Genomic DNA, 16,810 nt, shown 5'->3' on the forward strand with positions numbered 1-16,810 from the left:
AGCCATCTCTGGGTGTAGTGGCAGGCCTTAGGTTGGCTCAGGAAAGAAGTGACTGCCATGCATGCTCATGCGGTCTGGTGGGGCAGAGAGACTGTGGCTTGAGTAGGCTAGTACATGTGCAAAACAGAGTACCAGTAATCCATCTGAGACAAAAGGTTTGCATTTAAGAGTAAAAGATATGTGTCTCTTCCTCTCTCCTCACATAACCACATTAAGCTATATAGAGTTTGAAATGATGAAATAGATGGATAAATACAGATATTCCATGGAATAGATGAGCTCTCAGATATTAGGCACAACTGAGTAAATGGCAGATTGAATCACATTTAACAAAGCAGGTTATTACTGAAAGTTTGCTTGGAGCACCATTTCTGTTTAGAAACTTTTAAATAAAGCTAAAATAAATGTAATACAAAAATTAAAGTGGTCTTCTAAAATTCCTGGAAATGTACAAGTAGGCATTAATTCAGAGACTGAATATAGCCAATGTAGAATTAGGCAGAGACTGGTTGGAACTGTTTATCAGTATATTGTTTAGGATGCTCTTTATATTGTGCTGAAGATCAATCTGTGACAAGAAAACTATCTATATGAATCAGAAATTTAAGAAAATGCAAAGGAGACTTCAAAGGAATACAAAATATACCTTACATGTGTATAATTCTGTATAATACATAAAGAACCAGTCTAAAATTAAGTCCAAACACAATTTTATAGGAAAAGGTGAGATGCCTCATGTGAACATTCCAGTTTTGTTTCTGTGAACACTCTTGCCTTAATAGCCCCAAGGATGCTGACAAGAATAAATGGTTTGTAGAAAAGAATTTGCTTTTATGAAAGCAGTGCTTCTGCTAATGCAAATGTACCGAAATCATAAGCAATCTTTCTTGACCTGAGAAGGCTATGGACTCACAGTGTGAAGATCTAGTCTATCAGAGTTGAGCAGAGACATAGATCATCATTGAAAGAGTATATAATAGCCAATAGTAAAGCTACATTTTGGATAAAAATCGACACTGACAGACATAGGGAAATGTGTACACTCACTACTCTCTCCCACACATATACTTGACAAGGAATGATCTTTATTCAATAAATAAAGAGAGCTGTTTTGTAGATGTGTAAGAAACCCCAAAGCCTCCTTTGAGATGTTTGCATCCCCATTGCCCATTCTAAAATTTTCAAAAAAAATATCATGTAAATGTAACTTAAAGCACCTATGTCAGGAGTGGGATCCGGAGAGAAAGGCAAGCCTCAAAACTAGATGAGACCTTCCAGAGTATAGTAATTATAATGAGCATTTTGATGCTCATTAAATTCAATATTAAATTTAACATTCATTAAAATTTAATGAATATTTTGACAAAAAGTCATTCCTGTCATGTATGATAATTTACTCCTTGTATATTTAAAAAATAGCATTTAATTTTTTCAAGTTTAGTTCCTAGTTAACTTCCCTCTTAATAGTACCCTCTGATATACTTTAAAAATCCTTATTATTTAATTATAAAATCACTGTTACTATTCAAATGACAATAATTTATTCCCAGAAACAAGACTGGGATTACAGTGGTGAAGTTTGTCTGATAAGAATGTGAAGGACAGATGCCAATTAAGGCAAGAGAAAATAAAGCTGGTCAGAACATACCAATTCTGGCTCACATACTTTACCAGGATGATCGAAATGGGGTTGGTACAGTTTTAATCTCTTGAAATGGCATACCCAAAACCTCTTTTCAAAGCTCAATTCTGCCTTCTCCTTCCATTGGTTAGGAAGAAAATGGGCCGAACAGTGGAGATGAGAAACAAATAAGAACAAACTTAATGGCATATACTGAGAAAATACACTGACTCATATTACTTTGTATAAGAATTCTAAAAAAGAATAAAAATGGAAGAACTGTTTAAGAATAGCATCCCAACTTGATAGTTGCATAGAATTCAATGATTGAATATTTTTCTGCTTACACTAGAACTTTCCATCAATGACTTTGTCAACACATGCCTCTTATTTCCACAGTTTATACAAGATTCTGAAAAAAACAGAGCCTCAAAAAATTTCCTATATTTGTTATATATAGTTCATAGGTGTTGTTTTGGTAAATAAAGGAAAATGAATTGTGTGTAATTATTTATGTATTGTTTTACAGTGATACTATTTTTAAAATATGGAAAGTAAGATTCTTTTTGTTTAAAGTTTAAACTACATTTTAAGAATGTAAAATGAAGCACTGATAGACAACTTATCACCTTTACAGGTTTTAAAATGAGAAAAACAAAAGCAGTAGCCTGAGATAAATAATATGTGCTTTTAACTTCATAACACATCATTTTTAAATTTAAAGATTTTTAGGAAATATCTTTTATTACTGTTATACAAATTGCCTCTCTTCAAACCTTATATCTATTCAAATTAATATGATATGTATCTATACAACTCACTGTATACATTCACTAAATTTACTCAATTTTATTATTACTTTATTCTACTTGTTTTTATCTTATAAAAAGAATTTTTGATTACTCTATAGTAAAGATAAGAATTCTTTTTACTCTTTCTTATAAACTAAATTAGAAAATTTGAGTAAATAATGTTGTAAATATGCACTTTTGCTCTATAATTTAGAATTTGATATTCTTGTCATCTACTAATGGTGGAAGCATCACAGTCTGAACTTACTTTTCATCATGGCAATGAACAGTGTAGTAGAATCACACATCCCCTTGTTACCAATTGTAAGTAAACCAAATAGAGGTTAAAAGGCAATAATACACACAGCTTCACGGTTATTTACTTTATTCTATATTCTTTATACCCAGCTTGTATATAAGGAAGTAGTGATTAAGGAAATGCTCTTTTCAATCTTTCTTGTCTGTATGTTCTCACCAAAATGTATCCACATATCTTATTTATCAGGTTTAGTGAAGAGACTTTCCTGAGGATGAATTTAGAAATTCTTTAATAATATATATTCCGAAAATAGTAGTAGAGAGGACAAAGTCACTATTTTCACTGGGTCTTTTTTGCTAGAAGACACCATATCTCTGTAATTTATCTATAGACATGAGAATTCTTCTTCTTTTTTTGCAGTCAGCGTCTCACCTGTTTCAGAAACAACCGAAGGGCCTGTTTCAACTTCTGGTTTCCCCAGATCAAGATAAAAGAATGACCTACTGGGTAGATAGCTCCAATTGTTATGGAAAATAAAAAGACTGGTGCGTTATGTAAACTCCAACCTGCTATAACCACACAGAAAGAGTATGTAGCATATAACAAGAGAAAGGAGACCACAGTTTTCAAGGCCTTTATGTGGACTGTGGTGCTGGTATCTTGACATCCTTTGCCATGGTGTTTCATATTCCTGAGATGTTTGCCTAGGGAGTAGATTAAGAGCAGAACACATGTTAGTGATATACAAAGTGGAATGATATTTATCATGCCAAAAAGATGTAAGTTTGCAAAGCCTGTGATGTCCTTCAGTTTGTTGTTCAAAGTCACATTTCCTTCGTAATCACTCACCCAAGCAATCTTGCTGAAATTTATCACCCCAACATATGAAACCAAGAACGGGAAGGTCCCCAAAAATATCATGAAAAGAACTTTCTCAGCTTTTCTTTTTAGGTGAAGAAATAGAGGGTTGGAAAAATTGGCTATCTTGAACAAATAAAACATGCTGAGTATAGTCCCAAACCAATTGCTAAAATGGTTGTTTACCTCCCAGAAAATGCGACACCAAACTCTTATCTGTACACTGTACATATCTGCAGTAAACACGGCTGAATGCCAGTTCATTAACATTGCCCAGAGTATGCCAGTTCTGGAGATGGCAAGAGCAGTAATGATTCTGTCAGCAGAGGAGACCTTTCTTCTCTTGATACAGTCAATGGCGTTCACAAGAATTATGAAGATATTGACACAATTCCCTAAGAGAAATTCTGTCATTATTATTATGGTGGCAATCCATTTCAGTAAATTCATCATGTCTAACCAAATTAAAAAAAATAGGCAAGCTTAATTTCACTGATTATGATTCTTTTTATACAAAGATATATTTGCTCTTCAGTGAATATATACTAGAGTTCTTGCTTCTTTTAAATTATGTGTCAAGTAGAACCCCAATGTGGTATGATAATGGATGAATTTAAACTCATGTTTATGGAAATTTATTTTACCATAATGTCTCTAATGACATACAGTTGTGCCTTTGCCATAGAGTAGTGCATTTCAGAGCTGCTATTGGAAGGACACCACATTCCCATTTGCTAGCAGGCAAATAAATACAAATTCTGTTCCATTGTTTAAAATTTTGTTCCTTCTTTAATCATACATCAACTGCCATAGTTAGCTTGGTTTGTTAGTAAAATTTTAGAACTCAGTTTTTAAAGAATGTAGGGGGTGCCAGCCATCTGAAACTTGGTTCATCTAGAGTAATCACCCTCTATGATATCATTTATTTTAATACAAAATTCATAAGCAAAGAGTCTCAAATTTACATATCATAAGATCCAAGGATTTCTGGGGAACAACAGAAAGGCAAACATTCCTTGAAAACTGCTCTCTGATAACAAATATCTGTGTTTAACTTGATTCTTTGTTAACTCATAAGAATGCATATTTATATACACAACATATATATGGAAGCAAAAACATATTGTACACTTCATAGATGGAAGGATGATTGTCTTGTGATTTTCAAAATGTAAAGTGTATCTCAGGGATGGCACCTAGGATTATAAATATCTTTCTCCACTTTGATTTCAAGCCCATTCTTAATGTTTTAAAATTCTTATGTAGAGTTTCACAGTGTTACTCTTGAGTTCACCCAATTTTAAGTATTATTTGATTAAGATAATTTGAAAGTTCATAATACTTCTTATACAATTAAAATATATGTTTTCCATCTTTAGTCATCTATATAATGAAAACCAAAACTACGTTGAGATACTGTATCATTCTAGTCAAAGATGTTTGTAATTTAAAAAACAGAAATCAACTCAAACATGATTCCCACTGTGTTCCCAACACTAGGGAGAATGAGGGAAGGGCAGTGAAAGTATAAGAAAAAGCTTACACATTCATATCTCATCTCATAAAATATTGAGGGTACCTGAGCTCATGAGAGCTCATGGCCACTGGGCTAACAGTCAGGAAGCTTGCACAAAACCACCCTAGGTCTTCTGCATGTGTGTAACCAACAATCTTACAGCTTGGTCTATTAGTAAGGCTGCTTAAACAGTGAGAGCAGGATCTTTTCTTGGCACTTAGTTGGCTTTTGGTAACCTGTTCCCCATGCTGGATTACTTTGCCGAGCCTTGACTCAAGGGTAGACACTCAGTCCTGCCTCAACTTGATGTGCCATGCTTTGTGCAAGTTCATGGAAGGTATGTCCCTTTCTCAAGGGAGATGAATGAGAAGTGGATGGGGAGTGGGGTAGATGGGAAAGGGAAAGAGGTGGGAGGAGAAAAGTGAGGGGAAACTGTTTGTTATGCAAGATAAAGGAAAAAATTTAAATTAAAAACTGAGGGTAGTTACTGGAGAAATAGCTCATGAAATATAACAGCTCCTAGAGGTAACCACATCACTCTTGATCAAAACCACCTGTGACTCCAGCTTCAGGGTATCTGAAACTCTGGTCTCTGGTGGTTAGTGGCATTGTAGTTATACTCTATATTCATGTTTTAAATGGGCTAATAAACCTACAAATTGGTATCTGGAAAAATGAATGTATAAGAAACTGGTTTTACAGTTTCATAACAAGGAACATTACTTACTTATACTGTGCCTTAACCTAGACTATTTCTCTAAAATTAATGATAATGAATAAAATACAAAATATAGATTATTTTATTTCAAATACACATAACCTACTGTTTCACAAGGAAGACTAGTCTACATGATTTTTAATTACTCAGAATCAGAAGCGCACAGTACTACAATGATGCCATCTAGGTTAACAGATTCAGATTCATGAGTTCTTCATGTGTATTTATAATTCACAAGAATAAGTGATTTACATAATAGTAGGAATACATGCACGTATTAATTGGTGGCTGTCAAATACATACAACTATATTATATTTGCAGATGTTTATATTATATGTAAAGTTTATATATATAAACTTCAATTGAACTTTAATTGAATATATTTAGGTAAATGACATGTTTTCAATGTTTTATTTAACCATATGCCAATATTTTTAAGTATGAATGAAACCAATTTATAGTAGAAACTGAAAACATTATAATTTGAGTAATAGACACTGAATACACACTTGTGGGCTTATGTGTATTTAATGCAAACATTAATTGAGTAACAGAATAAAGGTTAATGAAGTGTGAAAATTTTCAAACACCTTAGATTCTAAAAGTAAAACAGAGGGGGAACACATGACCTATGGATATTGTTGATGAACTTTCAATAAGTTAGAACTTTGTTTGTGGAAATCAAAATTTTTTTGTTCATAGGTAAATTTGTTATAAACACCCATTAAACTGGACTTGGAATAGATTTTCTTGTTTTTAGTGTTCTAAATTAATCCATATATTTGTAGGAAAATATATGTTTCACATTTTATCTCTTTTTGTTTAGGGATATTTTAATAAAAGAATGACTTTAAAAAGTGGGCAACTATAATAACCATTTTAAAAAGAATATTGTATCCTAAACATACAGTTCAGTGGTAGAATATTCCAATAACATGCACAAGAAGTTTGAACCACCTCATTGGAATATGAGAGGTCTTTGTCATACTTATATGGTAGATATCTGTATTTTTAGTAAACTCTGGCCATACACACACATGTAGAGCAATTATTTCCTTGTAAAGCAATGAGGTTCTGAATTTTTAAAGATTATATTGAATAATGTATGCAGATGTCAGCAAAGTTAAAGCAGTTACCTTCAGAAGAGGCAGACGCTGTCCTTGATCAACGGCAAAAGAATGCACAGAGAGCAAAATCCAGGGAATAAAAAAAATGAGAAAAATAGAAATTTAGTTTCTTACATTAAAAGTTGTCATTTCTATTACTTTTGTAACTGTTCTATAGGTGTACAAAAGATACATAGTTCACTTTTTTTGATTTCTAATTTAAAAAGCCAGCATCATTACTGAAGGATTAAAAATCTTTATAATTTTAGCTGGGCAGTGGTAGTGCATGCCTTTAATCCCAGCAATCAACAGGCAGAGGCAGGATGATCTCTGTAAGTTCGAGACTACAAGAGCTTGTTCCACGACAGGCTCCAAAGCTATAGAGAAACCCTGTCTTTAAAACACTTTATATTTTTAGCTTCTGTTCATGTTTTTTTTTTTGTGCAGATAGAAACAAAATAGCTACTGTCATTAAGTATGTACTTGTCTTACTTTTGTCTTCATAATAAGATTGTCTAAATATTCAAATATTAACTAATGGTGATGATAATTTGCATTTTGTTAATGTTAATGGAGAATGCATTTGGGTTGTGAAGGAAGGAGAACTGGGAGTTCAATTTCCTTATCCTCTGCTCTATAATAGGTTAACGATCAGCCTGAGCTGCATAGCACACTGCTTCAATAAACAAACAACAAAAAAATAATCAGAACACAAATAAATATACACTGTCAACTGCAGCAGACAGTATAAACTTCCTAAGGAAGCTTTCCTATGGTTATCCTTATTTAACAAAGCAATTCTAATGACAGTAATGGGGGACTTTATTATTGGGCATTTTTCCAGAATGCTATTAATAAATGATAATTAAATACAAAATAGAGAATGGTGCCTGATAAGTATGGATTAAGAAACCAGTTCTGCTAGGACCTCTGAATGTGGGTGATAGTTCTGTAGCTTGGGCAGTCTGTGGGGCAACTAGCAGTAGGACCAGAATTTATCCCCAGTGCCTGAACTGGCTTTTTTGAGTTCAGTCCTTATGGAGGGATGCCTTGCTCAGCCTCATATGGGCAGCTTTGGGGGTGGGTGTCTTTGTCCTATCTCGACCCGATATGCCAGATTTTGTTGACTCCCCATAGAAGGCCTTACCCTTTCTGTGTAGTGGATGGCAGGAGTTTGGTAGGACTGGAGCAGGAGGAGTGAAGAGAGGAAGAACTGTGGTTGGTGTGCAAAATAAAAACTGAAAAAGAAGTCCTGTGTTCCAATGTGGGTCTCTGTCTCTATCTCCATCCATCGCCAGATGAAGGTTCTATGGTGATATGCAAAATATTCATCAGTATGGTTATGGACCAGGGCAAGTTCAGGCACCCTCTCTTCTGCTACCCAGGGAACAATCTGGGGACCTCTCCTTGGGCCTGGGAACCCCTCCAGAATCAAGTCTCTTGCAAACCCTAAAATGGCTCCCTTAGTTGAGATATATACCTCCCTGCTCCCATAACCATCCTTCCTCCCTCCCCCCATCCCATTCCCCCAAGCTATCCCCAATCCTCCCCCTCTCCCTTCTCTCTAGCCCTCTCCTCTTACTTCCACCCCTCCACCACCCGACCCTGTGCACCCAAGTTTGCCTGGCAATCTTGTCTACTTCCAATATCCAGGAGGATAACTATATGATTTTCTTCAGTTTAACCTTCTTATTTAGCTTCTCTAGGGTCACGAATTATAGGCTAAAAGACGTTTAATTAAGGCTAGAATCCACTTATGAGTGAGTACATACCATATTCCTCTTTTTGGGTCTGGGTTACCTCACTCAGTAAAGCGTTTTCTATTTCCATCCATTTGCATGCAAAATTCAATATGTCATTTGTTTGTTTTTTTTTTTTTAACTGCTGAGTAAAACTCTAATGTGTATATGTTCCACACCTTCTTTAACCATTCTTCTATTGAGAGGCACCTAGGTTGTTTCCAGGTTCTGGCTATTACAAATAGTGCAGCTATGAACATAGTTGAACAAATGCTTTTGTAGTATGATAGGGCATCTCTTGGGTATAATCCCAAGAGTGGAATTGCTGGGTTCTGAGGGAGGTTGACTCCCAGTTTCCTGAGAAATTGCCACACTGATTTCCACAGTGGCTGCACAAGTTTGCATTCACCCCAACAATGGATGAGTGTTCCCCTCGCTCCACATCCTCTCCAACACAGGCTATCATTGGTGTTTTTGAGTTTAGCTATTCTGACAGGTGTAAGATGGTATCTCAAAGTGGTTTTGATTTGCATTTCCCTGATCGCTAAGGAGGTTGAGCATGACCTTAAGTGTCTTTTGGCCATTTGAAGTTCATCTGTTGTGAATTCTCTGTTCAGTTCAGTACCCCATTTTTTAATTGGGTTAATTAGAGTTTTAGTGTCTAGTTTCTTGAGTTCTTTGTATATTTTGGAGATCAGACCTTTGTCTGATGATGGGTTGGTGAAGATCTTCTCCCAGTCGGAAGGTAGTCTTTTTGTCTTACTGACAGTGTCCTTTGCTTTACAGAAGCTTCTCCGTTTCAGGAGGTCCCATTTATTCATCGATTCTCTTTTTGTCTGTGCTACTGGGGTTCTTCTTAGGAAGTGGTCTCCTGTGCCTATGTCTTGTAGACTACTTCTCACTTTCTCTTCTATCAGGTTCAAAGTGGTCAGATTAATGTTGATGTCTTTAATTCATTTGGACTTGAGTTTTGTGCATGGTGATAGATATGAATCTACTTTCCTTCTTCTATAGGTTGACATCCAGTTATGCCAGCACCATTTGTTAAAGATGCTTTCCTTCTTCCATTGTATACTTTTAGCTCCCTTGTCGAAAATCAAGTGTTCATAGGTTTGTGGGTTAATATCCGGGTCTTCGATTTGATTCCATAGGTCGACTTCTCTGTTCTTATGCCAATCCCAAGCACTTTTCAATACTGTAGCTCTGTAATAGAGTTTGAAGTCAGGGATGGTAATGCCTCAGAAGTTCCTTGAGACACATATTGGAACACTGGACTTAACTCCCTAGGTCCAAATGAGATGCAGATGGAGGGAGAACTCGTGAACAAGGAAGGCAGGATCAGAGGGAACCCTCATCCGACGATGGATGGAGATAGAGACAGAGACCCACATCGTAGCACTGGACTGAGCCCCCAAGGTCCAAATGAGGAGCAGAAGGAGGGAGAACATGAAAAAGGATGTCAGGACTGCGAGGAGTGCGTTCACCCACCGATACATGGGAACTGATCTAATGAGAGCTCACCAAGGCCAGCTGGACTGGGATTGAATGAGCATGTGATCAAACCGGATTCTCTGAATGTGGCTGACATGGGGGCTGACTGAGAAGTCATTGACAATGGCACTGGGTCTTGTTTCGTCTGCATGTACTGGCTTTTTGGGATCCTAGTCTGTTTGGATGCTCACCTTCCTAGACCTGGAGGGAGGAGGGAGGAACTTGAACTTCCAACAGGGCAGGAAACCCTGACTGCTGTTAGGACTGGAGAGGGAGTGGGGGGAATGGGAGGGTATTCGGAGGAGGGGAAAAAGTGGAAATTTTTATAAATAAATAAAGTAAATTTAAAAAAAACTGAAAAAGAAACCAGTTCTGAGAGAAATGAATGTAAATAAAAAATGCTCCAAAACTTACTTTTACTTTAAAATTAAATAATCATAACTCATTTCTCTTTACAAGGTTTTCAGATCCTAAAGGAAACACATGGAAGGCTGTGTATTCTGTGAGTGTCTGTCTTTATGACTTTAGGGAATCAAGGATAAGGACTAGCTGCCTGCACATAATATCGAGAAATACTTTTCTTCCTGAATGAAAATCAAGGAATTTTCAATGATAAAATCACAGAAAATTTACAGAGGAGGTATCTCAATCTTTTTACATAGGTCTAAAGTTTTCTTTGAAGTAAACTGCAGTCCTAATGAAACCCTCAAGCCATTTACAGATGACCAAGATCCATGTATCATGTTAAATATTTCTGAATATGTTTCATATATTTTACTAAGTAGTATTTAACCTTGGTAAATTCAAATCCCCTCTCTATGAAGCAAGGCAAAATTCTAAGAAAAAAAAATGAAAGAGAATATATCTTATTTGCATGCTAGCAAACTAGCTTTCAGTTCTTGCTGCACCATCTGCTGTGACAGATTCCAGCCTATGCTGATGACATTAAGTGTAGATTGGTAATTGACTCTCTGCCTTTCCTCTTCTCCGAATTCTCATGGTACTGTTGTCTTACCTATATTTCCTGCCTGGCTACTGGCCAATCAACATTTTATTAAACCTACACAAGTGACAAATCTTTACAGTGTATAAAGCATTATCCCAAAGAAATTAAGTATTTCAATAATAGTTCAGAATTGTTTGTAGGAGTAATAAGAATCTCCTCAAAATAAGTTTTGACCTCACCCTTTATCACATAGTGCACAAATTCTGTTTGATGTTGATTAGTAAAGCAACAATATCCTGGGTAATTAGACCTACCTTCTTTTACTTTCTCATTTCCCAGTCACTCAGATGCAAATAATCACACAGAAATTACATTAATTACAACACTGTTTTGCCAACAGCTCAGGCATATTCCTATCTAGTTCTTAAACTTAACCCATTTCTATTAATCTGTGTATTGTCATGAGGCTATGGCTTGCTGGTAAGGTTCTGACATCTTTCTCCTTCTGTTGCTACATGGCATTTGCATGCCAAATGCTTGGCATTTGCTGCCTTCTCCTTCTTTATCCCTGCATTCAGTTTAGTTTTCCTACCTACCTTTATTCTGCCTGCCATAGGCCAAAGCAGTTTTTTCATTAATCAATGGTAATAAAACATTCTCAGCACACAGAGGAGAATCCCACATCAGCAGGTAAACTTTTGGATGCCTGTAATATATTTATAATACCTGCCCTAATGTTATCAGATTTTTAAATATCTGTGCCAGATTTAGAGTGTTCTTCAATTTTTCTCATTACACATTATAATTTGGTAGGGTTTTTACATATCATAAAAATATATGGCTGAATATACAACAATGTATATTGAACCATGTTGAATGCTGGCTATTTTTTGTGTCCTTGTAGTATCTGTTCAAGTTGACTGTGAGGCACTCAAAATACATGGAAACCATTAAATCATTTTTTCTGGCTTTTGAAATTATTTAGGAAATAAAAATCAAATGTTAGATTCAACCATTGGTAGGTGACTTTCTGTGTATTCTGAACAATGCTCCATGAAATACATGACTTTCTATTATTAATAGTATGAGATAGATATATTTCATCACTCTTCAAGTCTCACGATCAATATTTGCTCTAACTCTCTTGGATGGTTATTTCCTGCCCTTAGGAAGTTATGTCATTGTAGATTTTTGGTTCTGTATGCTATGGATTCAAGCAATTTAGACTCCTTGATCACCTCAGCTCAGGGATTCCACTGGACTCCTTCTTCTACAGCATGGACTGGAAACACTCAAACCTCAGTTGCAGGACTCACATCATGGGCTTCCATTGCTCAGGTGACAGTGCTATGACCTCTTAAAATCTTCTCATCACGAAACCTGATACATGTTTTATCTGTTTGTTGTTGTTTTACTATTGGTATATCCCCCTCCTTTAAAATATAAATTGATTTCAAGCTTAATGGAGTTGATCAGTAATTAGTCATTGTTATATTATAAAATACTTTTCAGGGATATAATTTTTTTATTAATTTCCATTCCACTTGAAATTCTAAGGTTACTAGAAATAAAGGCAGTCTGAGTAATCATACCAAGCCCGTGTGGAAACATTTCTTCTCCATTCTGGTAGAACCAAGAAGAGTGTTTCATGTGGCTGGTATATGTGTAGATGTTTTAAAGTCCCTGTGGGACAGGAGAGGTGGCTCATTAGGAGAGGCACTTCCTGGGCGAGCATGAGGACATGAGTTTAGATATCCAGGGTACACAAGAGCTATGAACAGTGTGATTTTCTTTTGAGTTTTCTTTTAATGTGTTATTTGGGAAACATTAGAACAATGATGGCATGCTCTATTAAAGACGGTTATATGTCAGATAGTTTTGTTTATAGTATTTTTATCTATCTGCTTAGCCATTTTTATTGTTATTTTGTGTTTTATTTTAATTTCATGAAAAACTGAATTGAAACAAGTGTCTCCCTTTGTCCTGAGGAAGGTGACTGATGATGCTCTATAGGGGAAAGTCAAGGAAGATTCAAAGTTCTTCACAACTATGCTCTGAATCTAGCATCTATGTTATCACTAGGTCCTGTCATACGTTATTTGATATTAACTAAATTAAATGAAAAGTAAAAAGAATTAATAATAAATTTATGTATTTTATAGTAAAATTATATTGCCAATATAGTTCTATTGAGGTTCCATAAAGGTAATACAGCTAATTTCATTTTAAAATTTCATTAATATATTTGATAAATATTAAGGTTGAAATATGTGAATTGCAATCAGAGCATATTACATGTGTGCCTATGTCTAAGGAAGCTAAATATATAAACAGTAATGTAATTCTTACAACAATCTTTAAAATAGTCATCTACGTTGAGAACTAGAAGCTAAATTGAAGTGATTTATAGGATATATTATTTAACCAAACTTTATCCAGGAACCTAATGAAATCTTTTGAAAGGCACACCCAACTGAAAGTTTTAAATATGCAATTACTACAAATCCAGGTCACATTCTGTGTTTTCAGTAAAAATTAAGTCACAAGGCTTTGCCTCTATCATCCAACTCTTTAGAGAAACATAAAACGTACAATTCCTGCTCTTTGAAAAGTACAGCTTCATCTTGTGAGTATAGCTCAATGGTGAACTTTCCCAGTGTGAATCCCTAGGTTTTAATCTCAATAAAACAAAAATAAAAATTTCAAAGTAAAACTAAAAGCAACAGTTATGAAGCAAGTAACAAGCTATACCGAACTCTTTTAGTGTAAAGTACAAAATCCTACATTCCAGGAGACACCGAGTAGTAAAAGCAGACCATTTTGAACACAGAACCTGAGATTCTTCTCCACCAAGGACTTAATTCTTTTGGACACCAGTTCTTAGCACAGAGCAGTTCTGCCCCCTCGTGGTCAGTTAGTAATTGTCTCAAGTTTTTTTTTGTTAAAATTGGGAGTATTTTATTGGTAGGATTGACTGATCGAGAAAATAAAAGTATAGAAGGTAACTTTATTTTAGATAAAATAATGCAATATTTATAGGTATACTTTGACATAATATAACATAAATTCATCATAAATGAAGAATGACAGACTAAGTTTAGAATAGGCCTTGCTAATATGATAAATGAACAACGACAATAATTTACTGCTTATCTAAGATTCAAATGGAGTTTAACATTCTATTTTAATCAGCTAACTATATTGGGCTTTTTATTTTCAGTGTTTTAGGAGGTAGAACAAGTTTTTTCCTGAAAGTTTGTGGCCTGAAAAATAGTACTAAACATTAGATCTACTGAATAATGGTAGATCCTTAAGAATTGGGGCTTAATGAAGAGTTATTGTATCATAGAGATGCCAAAATCTGAGATGCCAATACCAATTCATGAGTAAGTCTGATTTGTGGGTCTAGTTTACTTCTATGAACATATGTTGCTATAAAAACAAACTTGGCAGCTGAAGAGTTTACTCAGTAGAGTACTTGCTGGAAGTTGCTATCATGATCTTTGAACTTTTAACCATATAAATTCTGATGCAAAGAAAAATATTTCTAAAATTTCAAGCCTTGGCTGAGTTTTCACAGAATATAAAAAGATACTGGTAACAGTTTCTTCCTGAGATTCCTAAAGTCAGGATTGCCATTTCAGACTGAGGTAAAGGACATTTGATCCAAACATCTTAGTTATATCAGATGCTGAGGAAGTCTGCATTAACAGAACATTTGTAAACTGTAGAACAAAAAGGAGAAAACTCACCTAAGAGAACTAAATGGCGTAAATAATCAAATTCAGAGCTGAAATCAACACAATAAAAACAAAGAAAACAATACAAAGTATCAATGAGACAAAGAGTTGGTTCTTTGAGAAAATCAACAAAATAGACAAATCTATGTCCAAACTAACCAAAAGGCAGAGAGAGAATATTCAAATTAATGAAATCAGAAGTGAAAAGGGGAACATAACAACAGACATGGAGGAAATACAGAGAATCATCAGGTCATATTTTGAAAACATGTACTCCACAAAATTGGAAAAACAACTTTCTGGATAAATACCACTTACCAAAATTAAATCAAGACCATATAAGCAAATTAAACAGACCTATAACTGCTGAAGAATTAGAAGCAGTCATCAAGAGTCTCCCAACCAAAAAAAAAACCCAGGTTCAGATGGTTTCAGCTTAGAATTCTACAAGACTTTCAAAGAAGAACTAATACCAATACTCTTCAAAGTATTCTAAACAATAGAAACAGAAGGAACATTGCCAAACTCTTTTCATGAGGCCACAATTACCCTGATACTCAAACCACAGAAAGACATTACTAAGAAAGAGAATTACAGACCAATATCACTCATGAACATTGATGTAAAAATAATAAATAAAATACCGGCAAATCTGATCCAAGAACACATCAGAACCATAATCCAACATGATCAAGACTGCTTCATTCCAGAGATGCAGGGATGATTCAACATACAAAAATCTGTCAACGTAATCCACCATACAAACAAGCTGAAAAATAAAAACCACATGTTCATCTCATTAGACGCCGAAAAAACTTTTGACAAAATACAACATCCCTTCGTGATAAAGCTCTTGGAGAGAGCAGGGATACAAGGAACATACCTAGCCACAATAAAGTCATCATACAGCAAGCCAACCAGTCAACATCAAAATAAATGGAGTGAAACTCACAGTGATCCCACAGAAATCAGGAACAAGACAAAGTTGTCCATTCTCTCCATATCTATTCAATAGAGTTCTTGATGTCCTAGCTAGAATAAGACAACAAAAGGAGAGTAAGGGGCTACAAATTGGGAAAGAAGAAGTCACTCTAATTATTTGCTGATGATATGATAGTTTACATAAGTAACCCCCAAAATTCTACTAAGAAACTTCTATCACTCATAAACACTTTCAGTATTATATCAGGATAAAAGACTAACTCATAAAGAATCAGTAACCCTCCTGTACATAGATTATAAATGGGCTGAGAAAGAAATCAGAGAAACATCACCCATTACGATAGCCACAAATAGCATAAAATATCTTTGAGTATCTCTTACTAGACAAGTGGAAAACTTGTAAGACAAAAACTTTAAACCTTTGAAGAAAGAAATTCAAGAAGACATCAGAAAGTGGAAAGATCCCCCATGCTCTTGGGCAGGTAGAAATAACATAGTAAAAATTGCAATCTTATCAAAAGCAATCCACAGATTCAATGCAATGTTCAGCAAAATCCCAGCAAAATTCTTCACAGACCTTGAAAGAATGGCACTCAACTTCATGTGGAAAAGCGAAAACCTAGGATATCCAAAACAATGATGTACAAAAAAAGAACTTCTGGGGGCATCATGATCCCTGACTTAAAACTCTACTACAGAGATACAGTACTGAAAATAGCCTGATATTGGCATAAAAACAGACAGGAGGACCAATGGAACTGAATCAAAGACCCAGATATTAATCCACACACCTTCGAACACATATCTGACAAAGAAGCAAAAAATATCAAATGGATAAAAGAAAGCGTATTTAACAAACGGTGCTGGCATAACTGGATATCATCTTGTAGAAGAATGAAAATAGATCCATATCTATCACAATACACAAAACTCAAGTTCAAATGGATCAAAGACCTCAACATAAAGTCAGCCATACTGAACCCCATAGAAGAGAAAATGGGAAGTACACTTGAATGTATTGGCACAGGGGATATAAAAATAAATATTATCCCAGTAGCACAGACACTGAAAGAAACAATTAA

At 35.1% G+C, this 16,810-nt stretch overlaps 1 protein-coding gene across 1 annotated transcript; it reads right to left on the reverse strand.

The window, feature by feature from the left end:
* Positions 1–3,091: 3,091 nt before the first annotated feature.
* LOC125399408 (taste receptor type 2 member 120-like) lies at positions 3,092–3,982 on the reverse strand. Its single transcript, XM_048432844.3, has one exon. It carries the CDS (start codon positions 3,980–3,982, stop codon positions 3,092–3,094), a length of 891 nt encoding a protein of 296 aa, XP_048288801.3.
* Positions 3,983–16,810: the final 12,828 nt, after the last annotated feature.

This window comes from Myodes glareolus, chromosome 3 (genome assembly GCF_982192425.1).
Source record: "Myodes glareolus chromosome 3, mMyoGla1.1, whole genome shotgun sequence".
NCBI classification, from domain to species: Eukaryota; Metazoa; Chordata; class Mammalia; order Rodentia; family Cricetidae; genus Myodes; species Myodes glareolus.